General features: G+C 39.6%; 1 protein-coding gene across 1 annotated transcript in view; it reads left to right on the top strand.

Moving 5' to 3' along the window:
- Nucleotides 1–19,477, top strand: part of PHACTR2 (phosphatase and actin regulator 2) — a 99,836-nt gene that overhangs the window by 54,761 nt on the left and 25,598 nt on the right. The window contains exons 5-9 of the mRNA XM_065888620.1: nt 86–620; nt 6,244–6,449; nt 8,027–8,183; nt 11,857–11,912; nt 17,539–17,600. Coding sequence (XP_065744692.1) covers nt 86–620; nt 6,244–6,449; nt 8,027–8,183; nt 11,857–11,912; nt 17,539–17,600 — 1,016 coding nt within the window. The remainder of the gene's footprint in view (nt 1–85; nt 621–6,243; nt 6,450–8,026; nt 8,184–11,856; nt 11,913–17,538; nt 17,601–19,477) is intronic.

Genomic DNA, 19,477 nt, shown 5'->3' with positions numbered 1-19,477 from the left:
GTGGTCATTGACGATTGCAACTCGGTTAGTTTATTTAAAAAGTGTTCTCTTCTTTGACTCTTAATGCAAAATCTCTCTACTTTAGCTGGTTCCTCTCATTCAAGAAAAACAACTGGCTCCAAAGCAACAGCTTCACCGTCTACTTCCTCCACCTCATCTCGTCCTAAAGCTTCAAAGGAGACAGTTTCTAGCAAAACAGGGATGGTAGGAATCACAAAGGGCAAGAAAAAAACTGGCAAGCAGCCAACGTCTCAACCGTCCTCAGATGCAACCGTTTCTGGCATATCTGACCTTAAAGGAGAGCCTTCGGAGACCAGCGTGGCGAGTCTCAAACCCGAGCAGACTGCCCCTGGCACCGAGGAGCAGACCACAGGCAGACCCGAGTCCGCAGTCCCTCTGCCCGCTGTGGCTCCAGCACCTCTTCCCCCCACCCCTTCTCCCCCTCTGGAGGAGCAGAGCATTGCTGCCTCAGACACTCCTGTCGTCCTGGCTAGCAACGGAGCCGACCTGCCCGTCCCTGCCTTAGACCCAAGTCAGCTTCTCTGGACTGAAGAGGCGACAAACAGCACCACTGTCCACTCAGGCACTGGCTTAAGTGTTAGCAGAGAAAATGCAAAATGGTGAGTCGGCACAAAAGCCCCATATTCTATCTGTATTCCTATGAAGCTGGGTACTAAAGGTCACTAAATCACTCTGCTGGCAATGAAGGAGCCTACTTTGGTTTCTTCTATAATGTAATCTAGTTAGGTAAGCACACCTGTAATCCAGCCGTTGATTTGGTTTTTTTAAATTGAAGTATAGTTGATTTCTAATGTTGTGTTAGTTTCAGGTGTACAGTGAAGTGATTCATGTATATGTGTGTGTGTATACATATTCTTTTTCAGATTCATTTCCATTATAAGTTATTACGAGATACTGAATATAGTTCCCTGTGCTATATAGTAGGTCTTTGTTGTTTATTTTATATATGGTAGTGTGTATCTTTTAATCCCAAACTCCTAATTTATTCCTCCCTCCCCCCTCTTTCTCCTTTGGTAACCATAAGTTTGTTTTCTATGTCTGTGAGTCAATTTCTGTTTTGTAAATAAGTTCATTTGTATCGTTTTTTAGACTTCACATATAAATGATGTCATATGATATTTGTCTTTCTCTGACTTACTTCATTTAGTATGATAGTCTCTAGATCCATCCATGTTGCTGCAAATAGCATTATTTCATGCTTCTTTATGGCTGAGTAATATTCCATTGTATATATGTACCACATCTTCTTTATCCTTTCATCTGTCAGTGGACATTTAGGCTGATTCCATGCCTTGGCTATTGTAAATAGTGCTGCAATGAACACTGGGGTGCGTGTGTCTTGATTTTTCATAGCCCTGCCCCAGGAATGCCACGGGCTGCTGGAGACGATTCCATTGGCCTTACTGACTGATACACTTCAGATCTGTGCTTTCAAGGACATTTAGAGTCTGCCTCATCACTGCTTAGCAGTCCTTTTTCTTTTTCCTAGACAGTTTCCTCCTCTTCCCTTATAGTGGTTACTTACATCTTTACCACTTACGTCCAGATTGCTCACCCATTCCTGCCCACCTCCATTTCAACAAGTTATTTAGCCTCCTCCGAAAATAAAGAGCATCAGGAAAGAACTCTTTTCCAACTCCTTTTCCTCCAGCCTTAGAGCAGCTACCTTTCTTACTTCCTCAATTCCCTACCCAGCTCAAGTGTTATCTCCTCTGTGAAGCCTTTCAATATTCATCCAGACAGAATTGGTTATTGCATGTACTCTAACAGCACTTTTTTCCTACCTATGGGACAGAACTAACCACCATGTCTTACTTACCTCTGTATCCCCACCAACCAGTACAGAATCTGGTATGCTATAGGCATGCCATCATCCAGTTGCCCAAGCCAGAAACCTGGAATTCATCCTAGGGTCCTCATTCTCCCTTGTCCTCCAGATCCAATCACTCACAAAGTCCTATAAATTTTCTACTTAAAGATAAATAAGACATGTTAGCTCTGCTGTCCCATAGGTGTAAGAAAGAGGACTGTCAGAGTGTAGTAGATGTCACTACCAATTCTGTCTAGGGAAGGCTTGGAGCTCTTAAATCCAGCCTCGTCTGTTTCTAAGAATAAAACCCAAATTCACTCTTTACAATATATAATTTAATATTTCCTCTTTCAAAAAAATCCTTGTCCTGTTATACTTTAAAAAATTAGTACATTAATTAAATTGATTTGGATCAAGAGACTAAAATACCACTTTTAATTATTCAATTGCTAGTGATATTACTCTCCATTTATTAAATACTTATTTAATGTCAGGAAGTGTCAGTTACTTAATTCACATAAGTCTCCCCTGAAATATCTCTGTTGAATAGATGAGAAAACTGATGCTGAGAGAGATAACATGGTTTGCCCAAGATCACCCAGGTAGTAAGTGGCAGAGTCAGGACGCAAGCCCAGAGCTGCACATCACACTCAGCGCTCTAAGGAATTTCATAAGTTTCCAAAGCACCTGCTTCTACCTCTTTTGCAATTTCTTTTGTGTTTGTTTCTCTCATTTTGAGTACCGTCATTCAAAGGAAAGACAAGGAAAGGTAAATAAATGTTAAAGTACAAATTATTTTATTTGACATTTTAATAAATGATTGGGGAAAAGAAGGTATTGAAATGAATGCTTATGGTATCCTGAATACTTCCAGCACAGAGCAGGTGTCTTCACTTCATTATGAGTGCTTGCCAGCGTTGGCATCAAGTCCAGCCTTTAGAACTGAACAGTCACTCAGCATTCCACCATGTATTTTTTGCTTACCTTCTATGTGCCAGGCGGCGTACTAAGCACCAAAGATACAAAAATGGACAAAACATTACAGTTCAGATTGGTTTTTACCAAAATAATGTCTAACATGCCCAGGAAGTACAAATGTTTAAGATAAAGTCCGAATTTAGGGAAGGAGATCAAGTATATGGATTCACTCTTCAATATACTAAAGAACAAGGTGTAACATATAAAATAATTCCTCAGATAGTCTTAAGCACTGAGAAAGCCCATTTCCACAGGTGACCTGATTCTGTCCAGCCCACTTGCACAACCATTTTAGGAAGGGCACTCTCTTGTGCTAAACGCCATGCTGCATGCTGGGGGCTTGACATCTGTCTTCACCCCAAGTACTTGCAGGATTGTCAGACGGAAGAGGTGAGCATCTGTTCTCCACTTCCACGGGGGCAGTGATCACAGGGAATGAGCTGAGAACATCATTGGACACCGAGGTGTTTATAATAGATTCTCCTGTCAGTCAGGGTAACCATAATGCTTTCCTAGAAGCGGGCATAGAGATTTTCTTCTCTGTACATCCTTCAAAATTAAAAATTTCAATTGCAGTTCATCTCACAGGGGTGGTGTGTGTTTGCTCTTGAGTTAAGGAGCTTGGAATAAGTAGTCTCTCAAATTTCCTTCCAAATACTTTCTTCCCTTTTTAAGTGGATATGTGAGTTAGAATTTCTGGCTCTTAGTCGCTTGCCTTACTTAGAACTTTCCCTCAGTTATGTTTAGTCAACGAATGTGTGAAAATCCTGTCATTTTATGAAGAGGCTTCTGTTTGGAATACAAATGTGAAAACTTTAAAGAAGACAAGTGGCCATGTGTAAAAATACCTGCTTCTATTCACATAGTGCAGGGTAGTTACTATTTGGTAGATTTCGATTTGTTGGTAGCATCAGTAACATATAATTCTGATATAATTTTAGGCAGAAACTACTAACCCCAATTGGAGCCCATATCCAAATGGGACTTGACTCTTCTAGTTCATTTCCACAAACCTTAATAGAGTTCATTGTATTGTTCTACGTGCCAAGAAACGTAGGGGGAAAATGAGAGCCGAGTCTTGAGTTGGTTGATAAAAATTTGGAGCAAAATACTTAATATTAAGTTAAATATAATCTATAATATCAATATAACATAATATTAAGTATAAAACTAAAATATAACATCACATTTGATAGACTGAGGGTTTTAAGTCTGGGTTGTAGACTGGCCTTGCTACCTCGTTGGGGCAACTCACTCACGGCCTTCTTGGGTTCCATGAACTATAAATTACTTAACAATTAACAATTGTTAAGTTGTAAATATATGCAGAAGTCTTTGAAAACTGCAAAACATTATAAAATGCAAATGATGAGATTAAATTAATAATTGGTATCATGATAAATTAATGAACAGTGATACGAACACATACTAGGACTCAACCCTGAAGTATCTTTGTTCCGCTCTTCAGAATGTGTTATTAATTGGCATATCTTGTGAACGTGCTTCGGTCACCCACAGTGGCCTCCAGTGGCAGTATGCTAGAAATCCAGACTGTGAAAAAAAGAAATCTTATTTAAAATGAGATTTCATACTTTGGAAGCAATATGGTGGTTCCTCAAAAAATTAAACATAAAATTACCGTATGATCCAGCAATTCTACTTCTGTGTATATAGCCAAAAAAAGTGAAAGCAGGCACTCAAACAGATATTTTTACACCAGTGTCCGTAGCTGCAATATTCACAACAACCAAAAGGTAGAAACAACCCAAACATCCATGGAATGATGAATTAATAAACAAAATGTGACCTCTACATACAATGGAATACTATTCAGCCTTAAAAAGGAAGGAAATTCTGACACATGCTACAACATGGATGAACCTTGAAGACATCCAAAGTGTAGTAAGTCAGACACAAAAGGACAAATGTAAAATTTCACTTATATGAAGCACGTAAAATAGTGAAATTCATAGAGACAGAAGGTAAACTGGTGGTTGCCAGGGGATGAAAGAAGAGGAATGGGGACTTACTGTTTAATGGATACCGAGTTTCAGTTTGGAAAGATGAAAACTTCTGCAGGTGGATGGTGGTGATGGTCACGCAACAATGTGAATGTGATTAATGCCGCTGAACGGCACACTTCAAAAGTGTCAAAACGGTCAATTTTAGGCTTTATGTATTTCACACAATTAAGACAAATTTCGTATTTCCTTCTTTGAAAACAAGAATGTTTGGCTGTTGGATTTTTCTAATAAGTGAAAAATAGAGAATTTTGGGAACGCTTAGGCTTATCATCCACAAAGTTGAATGTCAGTACCTCCGATTCTGACAAAGTTTACCTGTTTTTATCGTTCAGAGAACTGTTTTTTTATTTTTTCCAGTGAGAACAGCAAGCACATGTTTTGCACTGAACGGTCTTTCAGAAGTGTGACGTCCAAATTTGGATTCTTCTATTTATATCAGAAAGCAATGTGGGGAACTTCTGTATCTTAAAATGAAGATTACATTGTTTTTGATATGATATGTTTTTGATGTAAAGTATTTTGTAAAATTCTGGTCTGTGAAAATTGGCAAGCTTTGTATATTTATAGTAACTTTAAGTCAGAGACTCTTACCAAGCTAAATAATAGAAACTCATTGCATCCTGACATATCACCTTTCTTCTAAAGAGTCCACTTAGCTTTCACATTTTCCATCTCATGTTATTAGTATAATCTTATGACAGGCAGTTTTACAAATGGAAAAGATATATAATTTTTTACTGTTAATACACTGACTATGATGAAAGTAGGATTAATTCATATACCAATTAAAGAAGATAAACTTTTCTGTGTCAGTACCGTTCTAGGTACTGGGCTGGGCTACGACATGATATGAGTTCTGCTTGTCAAGGAACTTTGGCGGGCTGGGTAGGCAGACTGAGATGCAGTATACTAAGTGCTCCAGTGCGGTGGGCACCGTGGGAGCAGGGAGAGAGGCCAAGGAACTAGTCTGATGGCCAATGAGAGAGTCCTCAGGGAGCTGAGGCTTTAAGCTAGACATGAAAGATAAGTAGGAGTTACAGGTCCAAGAAAAAGTGGAGGCAAAATCAAATATCTAAGAACCACTAGCCCATTGTTCTTTCCATGGAACCTCCTATTGCTAGGGAAAAACAAATGTTCAAAACATAGTTTTACAATATTCATGTACGAAATATGTCAGTCACCACCTGGTCAATCCTTTTCATTTTACAGATGAAGACTCTAAAGCCTTGGGAATTAAGGAATGCAGTATTGTTGCCCCATTTCAGTGACATTAGCTGGCTTGTGTCTGCTTTCTCCTTTCACCAGCCTGAAGGATGTTTATGAAACTAGAGTTCTGTCTCATGTGCCGGCATCATCCCTGAGGATTGCTCTGAGCTTCACACCACCCCCATGTTTCTGTGCCTTTCACAGTTTCACAACCAAAGACGAGCTGGGGAAGGCAGCGCCTCAGCTCCTGACTCCTGGGCTGATGGGAGAATCTTCAGAATCCTTCAGTGCCTCAGAGGACGAAGGCCAAAGGGAATACCAGGCCAATGACTCTGACTCTGATGGGCCTGTCTTGTATACCGATGACGATGACGATGAAGAGGATGAAGACGAGGACGGCAGTGGAGAAAGTAAGGCTCTTTTCAAGAGGTAGGGAGGGAAGTCTGTGGTGGGCAGAAGCAGCTGCAGCCTGTAAAGAGCAAAAGCCTAATCAGGAGCCCGACACCTGATGTTTTCTTTCCCCTCATGTGCCTTTCTCAGATTAGAAATGTATATCTTCTGAGGTCTAGCTTTAGATGAGAGTCCTTTCTGGAAGATGATTCCACAGGGCAGGGCGGTGGGGGAGTCAGTCTATGAGGCCAGTATGCATATTTGAATTTGTCCAGAAAGTCAAACAGAGGCCTTTCTCAGATTGATCAAAGATGGCGCTTCCACACTGGGACCTTTCTTGAATAAAGAGCATCAGTGCAGGATTTGCTGGATTACTCATGGGGGATGTTTGAGAATTTTACGCACTTTTTTTTTTTTTTTTTTTTTTTTTTTTTTTTTTTTTTTGCGGTACGCGGGCCTCTCACTGTTGTGGCCTCTCCCGTTGCGGAGCACAGGCTCCGGACGCGCAGGCTCAGAGGCCATGGCTCACGGGCCCAGCCGCTCCGCGGCATGTGGGATCTTCCCGGACCGGGGCACGAACCCGTGTCCCCTGCATCGGCAGGCAGACTCTCAACCACTGTGCCACCAGGGAAGCCCAAGAATTTCACTCACTTTTATACTGTGGTTTAAAAGGAGGAATGAGTCAAGAATGACTAATACCTTTTAAGAATTAAAAACAGTCACTCATCCATGATAAGAAAGGTGGTATGCCTTCTAAGAAGGAATGATAGTAAAGTGGATAAAGCCAACCATTTATATATAACTTAGGGAACTGGAAAAATGCTATTTTCTAAATAATCTTCTGAGAAAGATGACTTGGGAGCGATTCAGTACGGAATTGAATTTACAGATTATGAAAAGTTATTAATATATTCATGATTAAACAGCATTGTCAAATTCCTTCTGGTTTGTACTAAACAATGAAAAAATCATCAAACAACAATCAGATCAAAAATAACAAAAGTCATTATCATTCATTGGTATTTACTATTCTCTGTGAGATATCAGGAATTCCTGGGTAATTTAGGATTAAAACATAGGTATCACAGGTAGACTTTTGTCATTGTGGTTTTCTGAGTGGGGGGAGGAAAAGGGAAGACGAGGATTTACTCTACAGAATAAGCAAAGGGGCTAAGTGTTTAAGACTCGAAAAAGAAAAGGCGTTGTGCAATCAGTAGTTTCCGTGGTATGCCATCTCAGCAGAATAAACTTCAAACGTCACTGTCCAAAAGATGAGGTGATACTTGCTGGTTTTTTCAGGGTTTCCCAACATTTTTCGGAATATTTTAAAAAACAGTTCTTCACACCATTGTAAAGCAATTATACTCCAATAAAGATGTTTAAAAAACCAGACCAAAACAAAAAAACAGTTCTTCAGTTTTTCAAAACGAACTACATCCAACTTGAAACTGTTTTTTCTTCAGGTTAATTAAAATTCTACCGTTGCATGTGAATAAAGAATTTGGTCTGGACTCTTTTTAAAGTCCCTGCCCACGTGTAACCTGAGTGCCACTGGCTAAAATCCTTTCTCTGCATTTCTGCCTTTTCTAATCCTCAGGTGCTTTGGCAAGTAAAATACGACGAAGGGATACTCTTGCTATCAAACTTGGCAACAGACCGTCTAAGAAGGAATTAGAGGACAAAAACATCTTGCAGCGTACCTCTGAAGAAGAGAGGCAGGAAATCCGACAGCAAATTGGAACTGAGCTTGTCAGGTAATTGCTGAAATCTGGGGACAGCACTGACTAATTCTTACTTTTCTCCTTCCTACAGTTCCCTCCCTAACTGAGATCACTGTGACTCCCTCATGGAAGGGCACGCCTGGCCTATCTGGTCTTCTAAAGTTGGTCTTGGATGGTGAATCGCTCAAAGAAGCTCCTTTTTGGTCCAGCTAGCCAGTGGCTTTGAGGTCGCCAAAGCCCGATCCAAGTGGGGGCAAACTTTTTCTATAAAGGACCAGTTAGTAAATCTCTTAGGCTTTGTTGGCCAGACAGTCCCTATTGCAGCTACTTGACTGTGCTATTGTAGCATGAAAGCAGCCATAAACAATACATAAACAGATAAGCACGGCTACATTCCAAGAAAACATTCTTCACTAAAACAGAGTTGGCCTGCGGGCCATAGTTTGCCCAACTCCTGGTTTGATTCATGGGCTCCCTATAGCATTCCTATGACTGCCATCCGCTTCTGCCCTGGGGGCTGCGAGACTACAGAAATACTAAGTAGCTTCAAGGGCCAGTTCCATCCTAGTCAGGTAGCCATAGCCCCCATATCGAAACTTCCCCCTTTTCACTTCAAATAAATGGTCATCTGACTCCACTTCCTACCTCCGCCATTGTAGGATTTCTACTTTTGCCACTCGTGGCATTGGAAGTCCATGGAACTGGCAGTTTTTACAGAAGCAAGTGCTGAAACTCTCCTTTTTATGATCAGTTGAAGCATATTTAAATATTAGTTGTTTTGCTAACTTTCCTCACTCTGCATAAAAAATAGGTTGCATAAATTGGGAGAAGGGAACAGCCTGGAACACCAGAACAAGATTTGGAGGTGGGAGAAAAGTCCTCCCCTTGCTTGGAAGTGGAAGATTTCTGTGACTGTGGTGTATCTGCAGGGTAGGCATGTGAGGGGTTCAGAAACCACTGTCTGTTTTGTAGATGGGGCCAAGCCGGGGCTTGTGCAGATTAAATGAGATGGTACACTGAAGGTATGTTAGTGCCTAGATCCTAGTGAGCACTTAAGAACATTAAATATTTTTTATTAAAGTATTACCTCTTAAATTAGCAAAACACTTTTATAAATTAAACCCAATGTCGGCAACTTTATGAGAAAATAGGACACATATACTTGGCCCTTGTTCAATATTTCTGAAGAACAACTTAATAATACAAGAAAAGAATTCTAAAACAGTATGTCTTTACATGGTAATTCCGTTTGGGAGGTTATACAAGAAGGAAATAATCTAAAAGGGAAAAAACCCTGTGTTTTCCAAAGATGTTTATTTGAAGGGTATTTAGAGCAGTGACAAATTAAAGCAAACCCGAAACACTCAAAAACAGGGGACTGATGAAGAACATTGTGAGAAGTTGACACCATGAAATAACTGTAGAGTGGTGGTTTTCTAACTCTGTATTAGGATTTCTTGGAGAGGATACTCAGGCTTCCTGGGGAGAGCTAGGGAAGCGGGTGTGTTTTTGGGCTGAGGCGGGAGAGGACTCCTTCACTGTAGGTCTAAGTAGCCAACCAGAGCAGCACTTCTTCTGTTTTTGTAAAATTCCACTCCAACCCCCAAAAGTTTGAGAGCCTCTAGAAACACACATGTAGTCCATGTCTATAAAAATCAGATCAGGGTAGGGTTTTTAGTTTTATAAGTATATAAATTTTATAGAATTGTTTTTCTACAAACCCAGCACACCTACTCCCTGTCATTCAAAGATAAACCACTTACAGTTCCTGCCTTAGAGGACTCCATGTCTAGTGAAAGAGGCAAAATTTATACTGAGTGATGGAGATCATGTAAAAAGCACAAACATCTAGGTCAAGAGAACCACGTAGGAGTCCTGGCTCTATCGTTCAGTAGTGTTTTCTGGAAGGCAAGGGAATTAATCTCTCGTTTTCTTATCTGTAAAATGGGAACTGGCTGCCACCTTGCTGAATTGTTTCAAGGATTCAAGATAATGTAAGCTAAGCACCCAGCACAGTGACTGGGACTTAAAAGGATGAACTAATGAGAGCTGTGATTATTATCTTTATAATAATAAGTGCTTTAATTGATGTATAATTTATGTAGAACTGCTGTAGAGGGACAAAGAACCAGGAGCCTTTAATAACTTAAAAGATTTCAGGGCTTCCCTGGTGGCGCAGTGGTTGAGAGTCTGTCTGCCTGCCGATGCAGGGGACACGCGTTCGTGCCCCGGTCCGGGAAGATCCCACATGCCGCGGAGCGGCTGGGCCCGTGAGCCATGGCCGCTGAGCCTGCGCATCCGGAGCCTGTGCTCCGCAACGGGAGAGGCCACAACAGTGAGAGGCCCGCGTACCGCAAAAAAAAAAAAAAGATTTCAGTAGGTGAAGAAGGAGAGGAGGGCATTCCAGAGAAAGGAAACTCCATAAACAAAAGAAGGATGATGTCTTTGGGGGATGATATCGTACAGATATATAGTATAGGATATATGAATGGCACAAAATCTGGCTGGCATAGATGTTCACTGGCTTTTTTTGTGGGCTTACTTACTAAGTGAATTTCAAGGTAGCGCCGATGAAGATTAAATGTTAAACTTTTTAATGAGCTATTCAAAATATCATTGATTTTAATTCTTCATACCATTTCTGTCACAGCCATAAACATTTAGAATTGATAGTATCTTGCATTAAGATTGCCTTTCATGTATATTAGTTTAATTTGCACACATTCAGTCTATCAATACATCCAGAGGAAGTTTTTGTCTGTGATTAGCAACAAATTAATAATGTAAACAAGACCAAGAACAAAATTATAATGGGTTAATAAGACATTGAGCCCTTGTGTACAAATGATCAGGTACTAATCCCAAATGAGCCTGGCTTTCCTTGAAGGTTGATGGAAACGGCCTGTATACCTCAAGGTAACTTTACATACATTGTAAATTTATTTGAGATCCCGAAAGTAATATTTTCCTGAAAGCACTGTGCAGTATAAGTTGATCATCTCATGAGTTGGTATGAACCCTTGAGCCTTTTTTTAGATTCTAATTATCTGTATGTTAATTAGGGTACAGGCTAAGCTGCTCTAACAGAGACCAAAAAGTGCAGCGGTCCAAACAAGCCACTTCCACATGTTTGCTTCTTTTTCACATCGCAGCGCAGGGGTAGGTGGGCTGTCCAGCATGGGTGGCGAGCACAGCTCCAGGCAGTCAGGTAGGCGCCCAGGTTCCTTCCGTCTTGTTGCTCTTCCATCTCCGTGGGTATCCTCATCTGCATGATCTGAGCTGGCTCACATGACCATGTTTAAGTTCTAGCCTGTGGAAGAAGGAAAGAGAGAAGGGAACACACACCCAGTCACTTTAAGTGTAAAAAGCAGACATTACAAACACCGCTTCTGCTCACATCCCATTGCAAGAACTCAGTCACACGGCTGCACCTTGCCTGTAGGGAGGCAGAAATCTATAGCTGGATGTTCAGCTAAAACTCTGGGGGTTCTGTTTCTAAAAGGAAGAAGGGAGTATGGGTGCGGGGGGGGTAGTCAGCAGTCTCAGCCACAATCTCTAGTCTCCAAACTAATGGAAAGGAGGCTTAAAAATGGATTTTTGTTTCTCAAAACACAAAAAAATACAGCTTTGCTTGTTGTTTTATTTTGCGTCTCCCATTAAGGGGGCCTTGTTTGTAACCGGCAGCATATCTGTTTTTTCATCACAGGAGACTTAGCCAGAGGCCCACAACTGAAGAATTAGAGCAAAGAAATATCCTGAAGCGTGAGTATCCTGTACTACACAGCGAATTCCTCGTGTAACCATGAACAAGCTCCCTCTAGAGAAAATCCATTTGTCAGCAGGGAACCTTAATATATTTATTCATGAATGACTGAAATGGCCCATTTAGATCACATTTTTATATAATTATTTATATCATTTAAAAAATAATTTCTTGACGTTTGTGTTTCATTTTATGGCTTTAAGCCTGAGATACCCCAGAGCAGTGTCGTGGTTGTGACAGTTGTTTTTAAGAAAGATGAAATTTATTCCATGTATTCTTTCACCCAAATATTAAATAGAAGAAAATGTTCTAGTCTGCTTGCAGCTAAATGTCAAAGAAAAGACCAAAAAATCCACGAGGAAATAAATCAAACATTCCTATATTATTATTAATAATAGTTTGTTGCCAGGTTTAACAAATGACTCCATTTAAAACAGAATTATGGGAAAAGGAATTTTTCAATCCATTTCATTTTCCTTTGTTATGATAACTCTGTTTCCCTCTTGAGTTATTTATAATTTTTCAGCACTTAAGGAGTCCTCCATTCATTTTCCTACTTCATTTTCCCATTCTCTTTCCCCCTCTATTCTCTTGGACTTTACATCTTACTCATTGGTCCGGTCGTATTTACGTTATTGGAGTTCATATGTTGAAACTATAAAATGAATAGAAGTGGTTTGTTGTGCTGTAGTGGATCGATGTGGTTACTAACCACAGTGAGTTAATGGATATTTTTAAATTGAGCCTAGCTGTAGTTTTCTATATTATTAACCCAGTTTCAAAAGAGCTTTTTATTGTATGAAATATCAAACAGCAGGGATGGGCAAAACTCCAGAGAGTACTATAATAGTAATGAGCCGCTGGCGTGCAGGAAATCTTTTGCAACCAGGCTTTAAGAGTCAAGTTGGCCTGTCTGGGTGATCCCCATTCTCCAAATGAGTTGTTTTCTTTCCTGAAGGAAAGAAAGATTTTAACAGCATATTTATACTACAGTTGCTAGTACTAAGACAACCGGACAGTGAAGACTGAACAGTGGGATGAACTTCCAGTCTATGGGGTTCTTTCCTTGCAAGGTTTTTTTCTGGCCTTTTTTGAGCATAACTGGCATGGAACCCAAAGAAGAAGGACTTAAGTGACCATCAGTGTGTAGAAGAGCCAGTTTGGAGATGGAAAAAGTCATGGCTAGATAAGAAAAAAAAACCAAAACTGTGTTTAGCTTTCTGAGGAAGAATGAAAGCAACATCTCATTTTGACAACAAAACCAAACCAAAAAGGCTCATGGTTTTTAATAATAGGTTCCTGGAAAATATTTATGAATTAAATTGTAGATAAGCTCAAATGCAGTCCATAAGCTCTGAAAACACAGAGAGTGTATCTTATTGGCTGCCTGATGCAATACCTAGAAAAAAAAGAAAGAGCGAATTCTGGGTAATTCTTTCCTGCTGCTGGGAGACACACAGAGCCAAACCACATTGCTGTTTGGTTATTTGAGGAACTGTTTCATAGATTAGAAATGTATCGCACATTGATCTTAAGTGCTGTGTTGGCTTTATATACTCCATTTTCCTGGAGGTTGGGGAAAGGGTGAAACGCCAAAGTCAGCTTCAGATTTGACTCCAGCCTTTTTTTACTTCCTTCTTAGTTTGTCTAAATGTGCTTATGCTGGAAACAAAAGACACGTTTCCAGTCTGGAGAAGCTGATAACTGGCTTATGATCTCCTGACATAATGTATGGCCAAGGGAAGCAGAAAAGAGAACTGGTGGAGGACACGCAAAACATTCTGCTGAGCAGCCCCAGGGAACTGGATGGCCAGAGCTGACAACACTTTATTCAGTTCCTCTTGTTTCTGTGTTCTTCCACAGAGATTACTCTTGTTTGTTTTGTCTCCATCTTTTGTTCAAAAGCAATATGATTGTCTATTTGAAGAAGAGACTGTGTGTGATGTGGTGTGATTTTTAAGGACACTTATTTAACGAGGTCATCTTTTCTTGACAGATTAGGAAACTAATTCACAGCATAAAACATTCAGCAGTGCTCAAATCCAAGCCTGTCACTAGTTTAATCAACATGAATCAAATGGCAGTCAACACTGATGGCATTAATTGGAGACCACAGGACAAATTTCATTTCTTAGTATCTTTCCCAGTATCACACCTAATTTGATCTCTTTCCTATTTTAGTGCATCTAGGGTTTTTAAAAAAACATATATATTAAGTTAGATTTTAGAACTAGTTTCTTAATATTGTTAAAATAGAAAGCAAGTTTTGGTGTTTGCAGGATCAACTTTTGCGTATCAGGAAAAGAGATGTTCGTGGAACATCTTCTACAGGGTAGGGATAAAATATTCAGGTCCTCTAATACTGTTTAGCTAGGGCCATAATTCCAGCCAAATCGTCACAGAGAAAACATGTATTAAGCCATTGAGTTCTGCATGTATTTTCCCCCAGTGTTTTGTTATGTAATTTTTAAAGCATACAGAAGAGCTGAAATAATTTTACAGTAATACCCATATATCTACTATCTTTATTCTACCATTAACATCTTACTTTATCACATATCTGTCCATCCATGGAGCCATCTTATTTTTTGGATGTATTTCAAAGTAGGTTTATAAATGTATTTTCATTTCTTACCAACACCCAATGGAAACGTGTAAAACAGCAAAAAGTGAAACAATCCCACAAAAAAATGTTTGGCTATTTTTAATCCATCTTATCTGAGTTGGTGACTGAAGAATATCTTACTCCAGTTGTTGGTACTTTGGTGCTTTTCTTTCTTCTCCTTTTCGCATCATCCATGAAAGGCTCTGGGCAGCACTTGGCAGGCAGGTTTCTTGTAGCGCCCACTGCTGTTAAACTACGTGTATCGTTTGTATGCTTATGGCAAACGCTTTCCGTGGCGGTTCTGATACCCGCCCCTCTCTGCTCTGATGAGTTACTGAGGGTGAGATTTGTCAGGGAGCCAGTCACTTCCTTCATGAGTATCCCTCCAGTCTGTTTAAAGTGACCAGACGTGCTTTCATCCTACTTTACAATTAGCCCTCTAATAATTTTTTTTTTAAGTTCCAAAAACTCGGTGAATTTTTGTTTTGTTTTGTTTTGTTTTGTTTTGTTCGTACTGCACGGCTTGTGGGATCTTAGTTCCCCAACCAGGAATCAAACCCAGGCCCTCAGCAGTGAAAGCACGGAGTCCTAACCACTGGACCACCAGGGAATTCCCTTGGTGAATTTTCTAAAACCAAGTTTAAGGTTTAACCTTGACTCTTAGTAGAAGATTTAACAATGACTATTTAGTAAGATTCCTAGGAACGTTGGCCTTCCTCCACCTCTCACCCTCTTCCTCTAACTTCTTTAGAGGCATAATTTCAAATATGGGAAATCTAAGGAAGTCAGTTCCTGATGTTAGAGAAGAATTCCCAATTGGTAAAATCCTGTTTATTTACAGTTGGCCCTTCTTTTTTTTAAATATCACTGGCTGATACCTAGATGTGCAGTATGCTTCATAAAGCAAAATTATCTAATATTCTCTTCCAGGAAATTATGTTTTGTGTATTTCTTGAAAATTGGAGCATTTGTTAGCTTTGAGTCATACTAGATATCCAGTATTTTGTCTTTGGAAAGTATCTTTGAAAATGTAGCATAATCATTATATAGAAAGAATAACTGAAATGTTGTAACAATTATATTTTTCTTTTTATTAATATCATCAAAGGCCTGACCCTGTAAAGCCCTAGTTTGAATCACATGAACCACAAGCTCGGTATTTGTCTATTATATATAATTTACAATCCACGTGCCTTATCCAACTCATTAAAGTAATTATTTGGGACTTCCCTGGTGGCGCAGTGGTTAAGCATCTGCCTGCCAATGAAGGGGACACGGGTTCAAGCCCTGGTCCGGGAAGATTCCGCATGCCTTGGAGCATCTAAGCCCGTGCACCACAACTACTGAGCCTGAGCTCTAGAGCTCACGAGCCACAACTACTGAGCCCGCGAGCCACAACTACTGAGCCTGCATGCCACAACTACTGAAGCCCACGTGCCTAGAGCCTGTGCTCTGCAACAAGAGAAGGCACCGCAATGAGAAGCCTGCGCACTGCAACCAAGAGTAGCCCCTGCTCACCGCAACTAGAGAAAGCTTGCACACAGCAACGAAGACCCAGTGCAGCCAAATAAAAATAATTAATTAATTAATTTAAAAAAAGAGAGAGCAGCAGATGTCTGCCTGCATTCTGAGTCTCCCCACCTCCTTTAAAAAATAATAATAGTAATCATTTGACCCTAAGGATGTGTTAAGGATATATTGCAATATATTTTGTGAAGCATTTAGAAGAACCTACAGTATTTCCATAGGAAGAAATCTGAATTATAATCAGATTTTGTTTGACACTCACAGGCGCTTAATGAAAGCATACTATCTAGTTGTTTCTTGTCTTGCAGGGTAATTTCAGTTTATGTTCATTCTTTGTCTAAATAACCAGACTGATCATCCTCTTTCTTATAAATTAAAATTAGTATTTCAGAAGAATGTCAAGACTTTTCCCTGTCCAGATAAGGAAAATTAAGAGAGAATTTAGCATGTTCAGCTAGCAAATACAGATGCTGCAAATATTGAATACTGATACTGTATTCACAGTAAAAACAATCTTAGTGCTAAGAAGTCTGTTTGAATTTTAAAAGTAAATCTGTCTGTTACAGAGGAGACTTTTCTTTTTCAGCCTTTTGGTTGAGCCTTTATACAGTGTGATTTTCCTTCAGTAGAATTCATAACAGCACTTTCTAAAAGACATTCTTTCGTAAGCATTGGTATCCACGAATCTATGCTCACTTATCAAACAAAGTATGAACTACAGGAACCAACAGAGAGAAGTTCATCAAATAGCAACCATTAAAACACTGTTAAAATTCTGGACAGTTTTTTCTTAATTCCATCTGTTGGACAGCGTTCATTTGAGTTGGCCTTTAAATTGTACCACTTGGTGAAGCACTAGAGAAAGAGAAAGACTTTGGAAACTTAGCATCACAAGAAAATAAATCATCTCCATCAACCGTACACCATAACCCCATTCAGAACATTCTGGTTTGAAAGCAAAGTCCAAAGAAATGATTATATTCTGCTTCTATGGAAACCAAAGCAGAAAAGTATTTTGCTTGGATTTGAATGGAAATCAGCAACTCAGACATGCATCAGGTGGTTCTAATTTGGTTTTTTGATGTGATTCAGATTTTCACACAAAGGTCAGATCCAGTAGTAAGTTTTTATCTGAATTCTGATAAATTGTGCTTATAAAAGCCTATGAGATGATCAGCAGTGAGAGGCTTTCACTGGAGTATGGGCACTCTTGTGGTTTTTTCAGAATAGAACAAGCAGTCAGGAAGCAAAAAGTTTTACAATTAGTAAATAAACCAATCCTATAAGGAAAACAATAATATTATCTGTAAATTAATGATTGATCCTTCTGCAGAATCTTTCGATAACTTTTTAAAGATGTTGGTGGAGTGTTTGATCAATATCCATGAAGTCAAATAACTGTGGCCTGAGCTACTTTTCTGATTGTATAATCTTTTATAGTAACTAAGTCTTCATGCCTTTCCTCCCCTTCCCCCCCCCCAATTAATAAACAGAAAAGAATGAAGAAGAAGAGCAAGAAGCAAAAATGGAACTGAAACGCAGACTCAGCAGAAAGGTGATGAAACTGTGATGGTTAACGAGCGTGTGTATTTTGAGATATACTTCATTTTTAAAATGCAAATCAGTGCTTTACATGTAAATCTGATATTTAGGAATAATTATTCCTATTAGTCTACTGACTAATCACAGACATTAAAATCAATGTAATGTTTGCAATATGAATTATGTTTATATTAATGCATAATATGCTAATTTTGAAAAGTCGACAGTCAAAAGTTTTAAATTACATTTGCCAATTATGAAAATAACATATAATCTGTGTGAAATTTTTTCAAATGCCAAAAGGAACAAAAAAGACTAGAAAATCATGCAGACGTCTCCCATTCACAGATAACCATTATTAACATTTCAATGTGTAGTTTGTAAAAATGCTCACTGTTTCCATGCAGTTTGGGAATCACTGGATAAATACTTTGTTATTACTAAAGATTCTGAGCTGGGTGAGTAATTTATTAAGTGAACTCGATCATCCAGCTTGCCTGCTGCAGTGCTACCCAAATTGACAAATGGCTTACCTCCAAAACTCAGACCATTGTTTCTACCCATTTATGAAAATATAAATCTGATACCAGGGCCCTCGCTTTTTTCGGTAAGTGTTAAAATAATAATAATCTTTGGAAAAATTAAGCACTATCACAGTTTATATTTCATTATAAACACCTTGCTCAGTAATTCTTCAGATATACCTTTCACAGCTGGATAAGGCAGGATGAGTAAAATATGACATCTGCAGCAAAGAGTGTGACCTGACCCACATTTATCTGGGCTGGCTGGGGAGTTCACAGCCAAAACATTCCAAGGCAGAAAGAAGAAGCACTCCATTCCCATGGAAAAGTTAGAGACTGTATTTTGAGAGGTTTTGGTTTTGATTTTTAGGGAAAAATAGCCTTAATTCATCTCTTTTGTTCCTCAGATCCCAAACATCAAACAATAATCAAGTTAAAAAAGATACTATAAACTGAATTTCTTGAGATGGCTCTTCTAGCAATTCAATGGCCATTAAGTTACCAGCTACAGATAAGCGGTAACCCCTCCTCCTTGCTCCAGCTCACCTCTGTCATACATATAGTCTTTTCTTAATCCAGTTGGGTCCTTCTGGGAGACAACAGAGCTGCCCTACCCACACTACCCTGTACCACACAGAGCTCCCTGCCATAGGTGCAAAATATTCCATAGCACTAATAGCTACCCCGTAACTGGCACAGCCCTGAAGGGCAAGACTAGATGGAGAACTTCTGACCCCTGTGGCCATTGGTCACTTGCATTGTGGGAAGTCCCCAGAAGCAAGGGTTTCTCTACCTTCTTAATCCTACCTGCCCTAGAGTGGCAGTAAGAAGCTAGCAGTATAGATAGCACAGTAACTGAGAGGATAACAGAACCACTTAGATTTTTCCTCCCTTTGTCCATCACCTACCAGGGCTTTATGAAGATAGAAGGAGCCGCCGTTGCCTTATCCCAGGTCAAGTAGGCTCAGGGTGTAGACCCAGACCTAAGAATCCTTGAATGCCTTGAGTTTTAGAGCATTGGCAGTTCAGCCTCTGGTTTTACTCCAGAGGAAACCAAGGAAAGGAGAGAGTTTTGACCACAAAAAACATCAGTTTTTGTTTGTTTGTTTGTTTGTTTTGTAAGAGTGCTTAATTTTTCCAAAAATTGAACCCATGCAAATAAGGAATGCCCCCAAAGAGGACCACTTAAACCATGGATGGTCTGGCTGTATATAGAGTGTATGTATGGAGAGAAAAATACTGAAAATGGACCCGATGGGTAAAACATAGGCCTGGCTCTACGTGTCTGACAGTACTGTGACACCTCCCAACTGAGAAAGGCCACAAAAGCATGAAACTTAATAGCAGACAGTAGATGATGCCTGTT

This window comes from Phocoena phocoena, chromosome 12 (genome assembly GCF_963924675.1).
Source record: "Phocoena phocoena chromosome 12, mPhoPho1.1, whole genome shotgun sequence".
NCBI lineage: Eukaryota > Metazoa > Chordata > Mammalia > Artiodactyla > Phocoenidae > Phocoena > Phocoena phocoena.
Note: the sequence above shows the minus strand (reverse complement) of the source record. Positions and strands in the feature narration are given on the sequence as shown.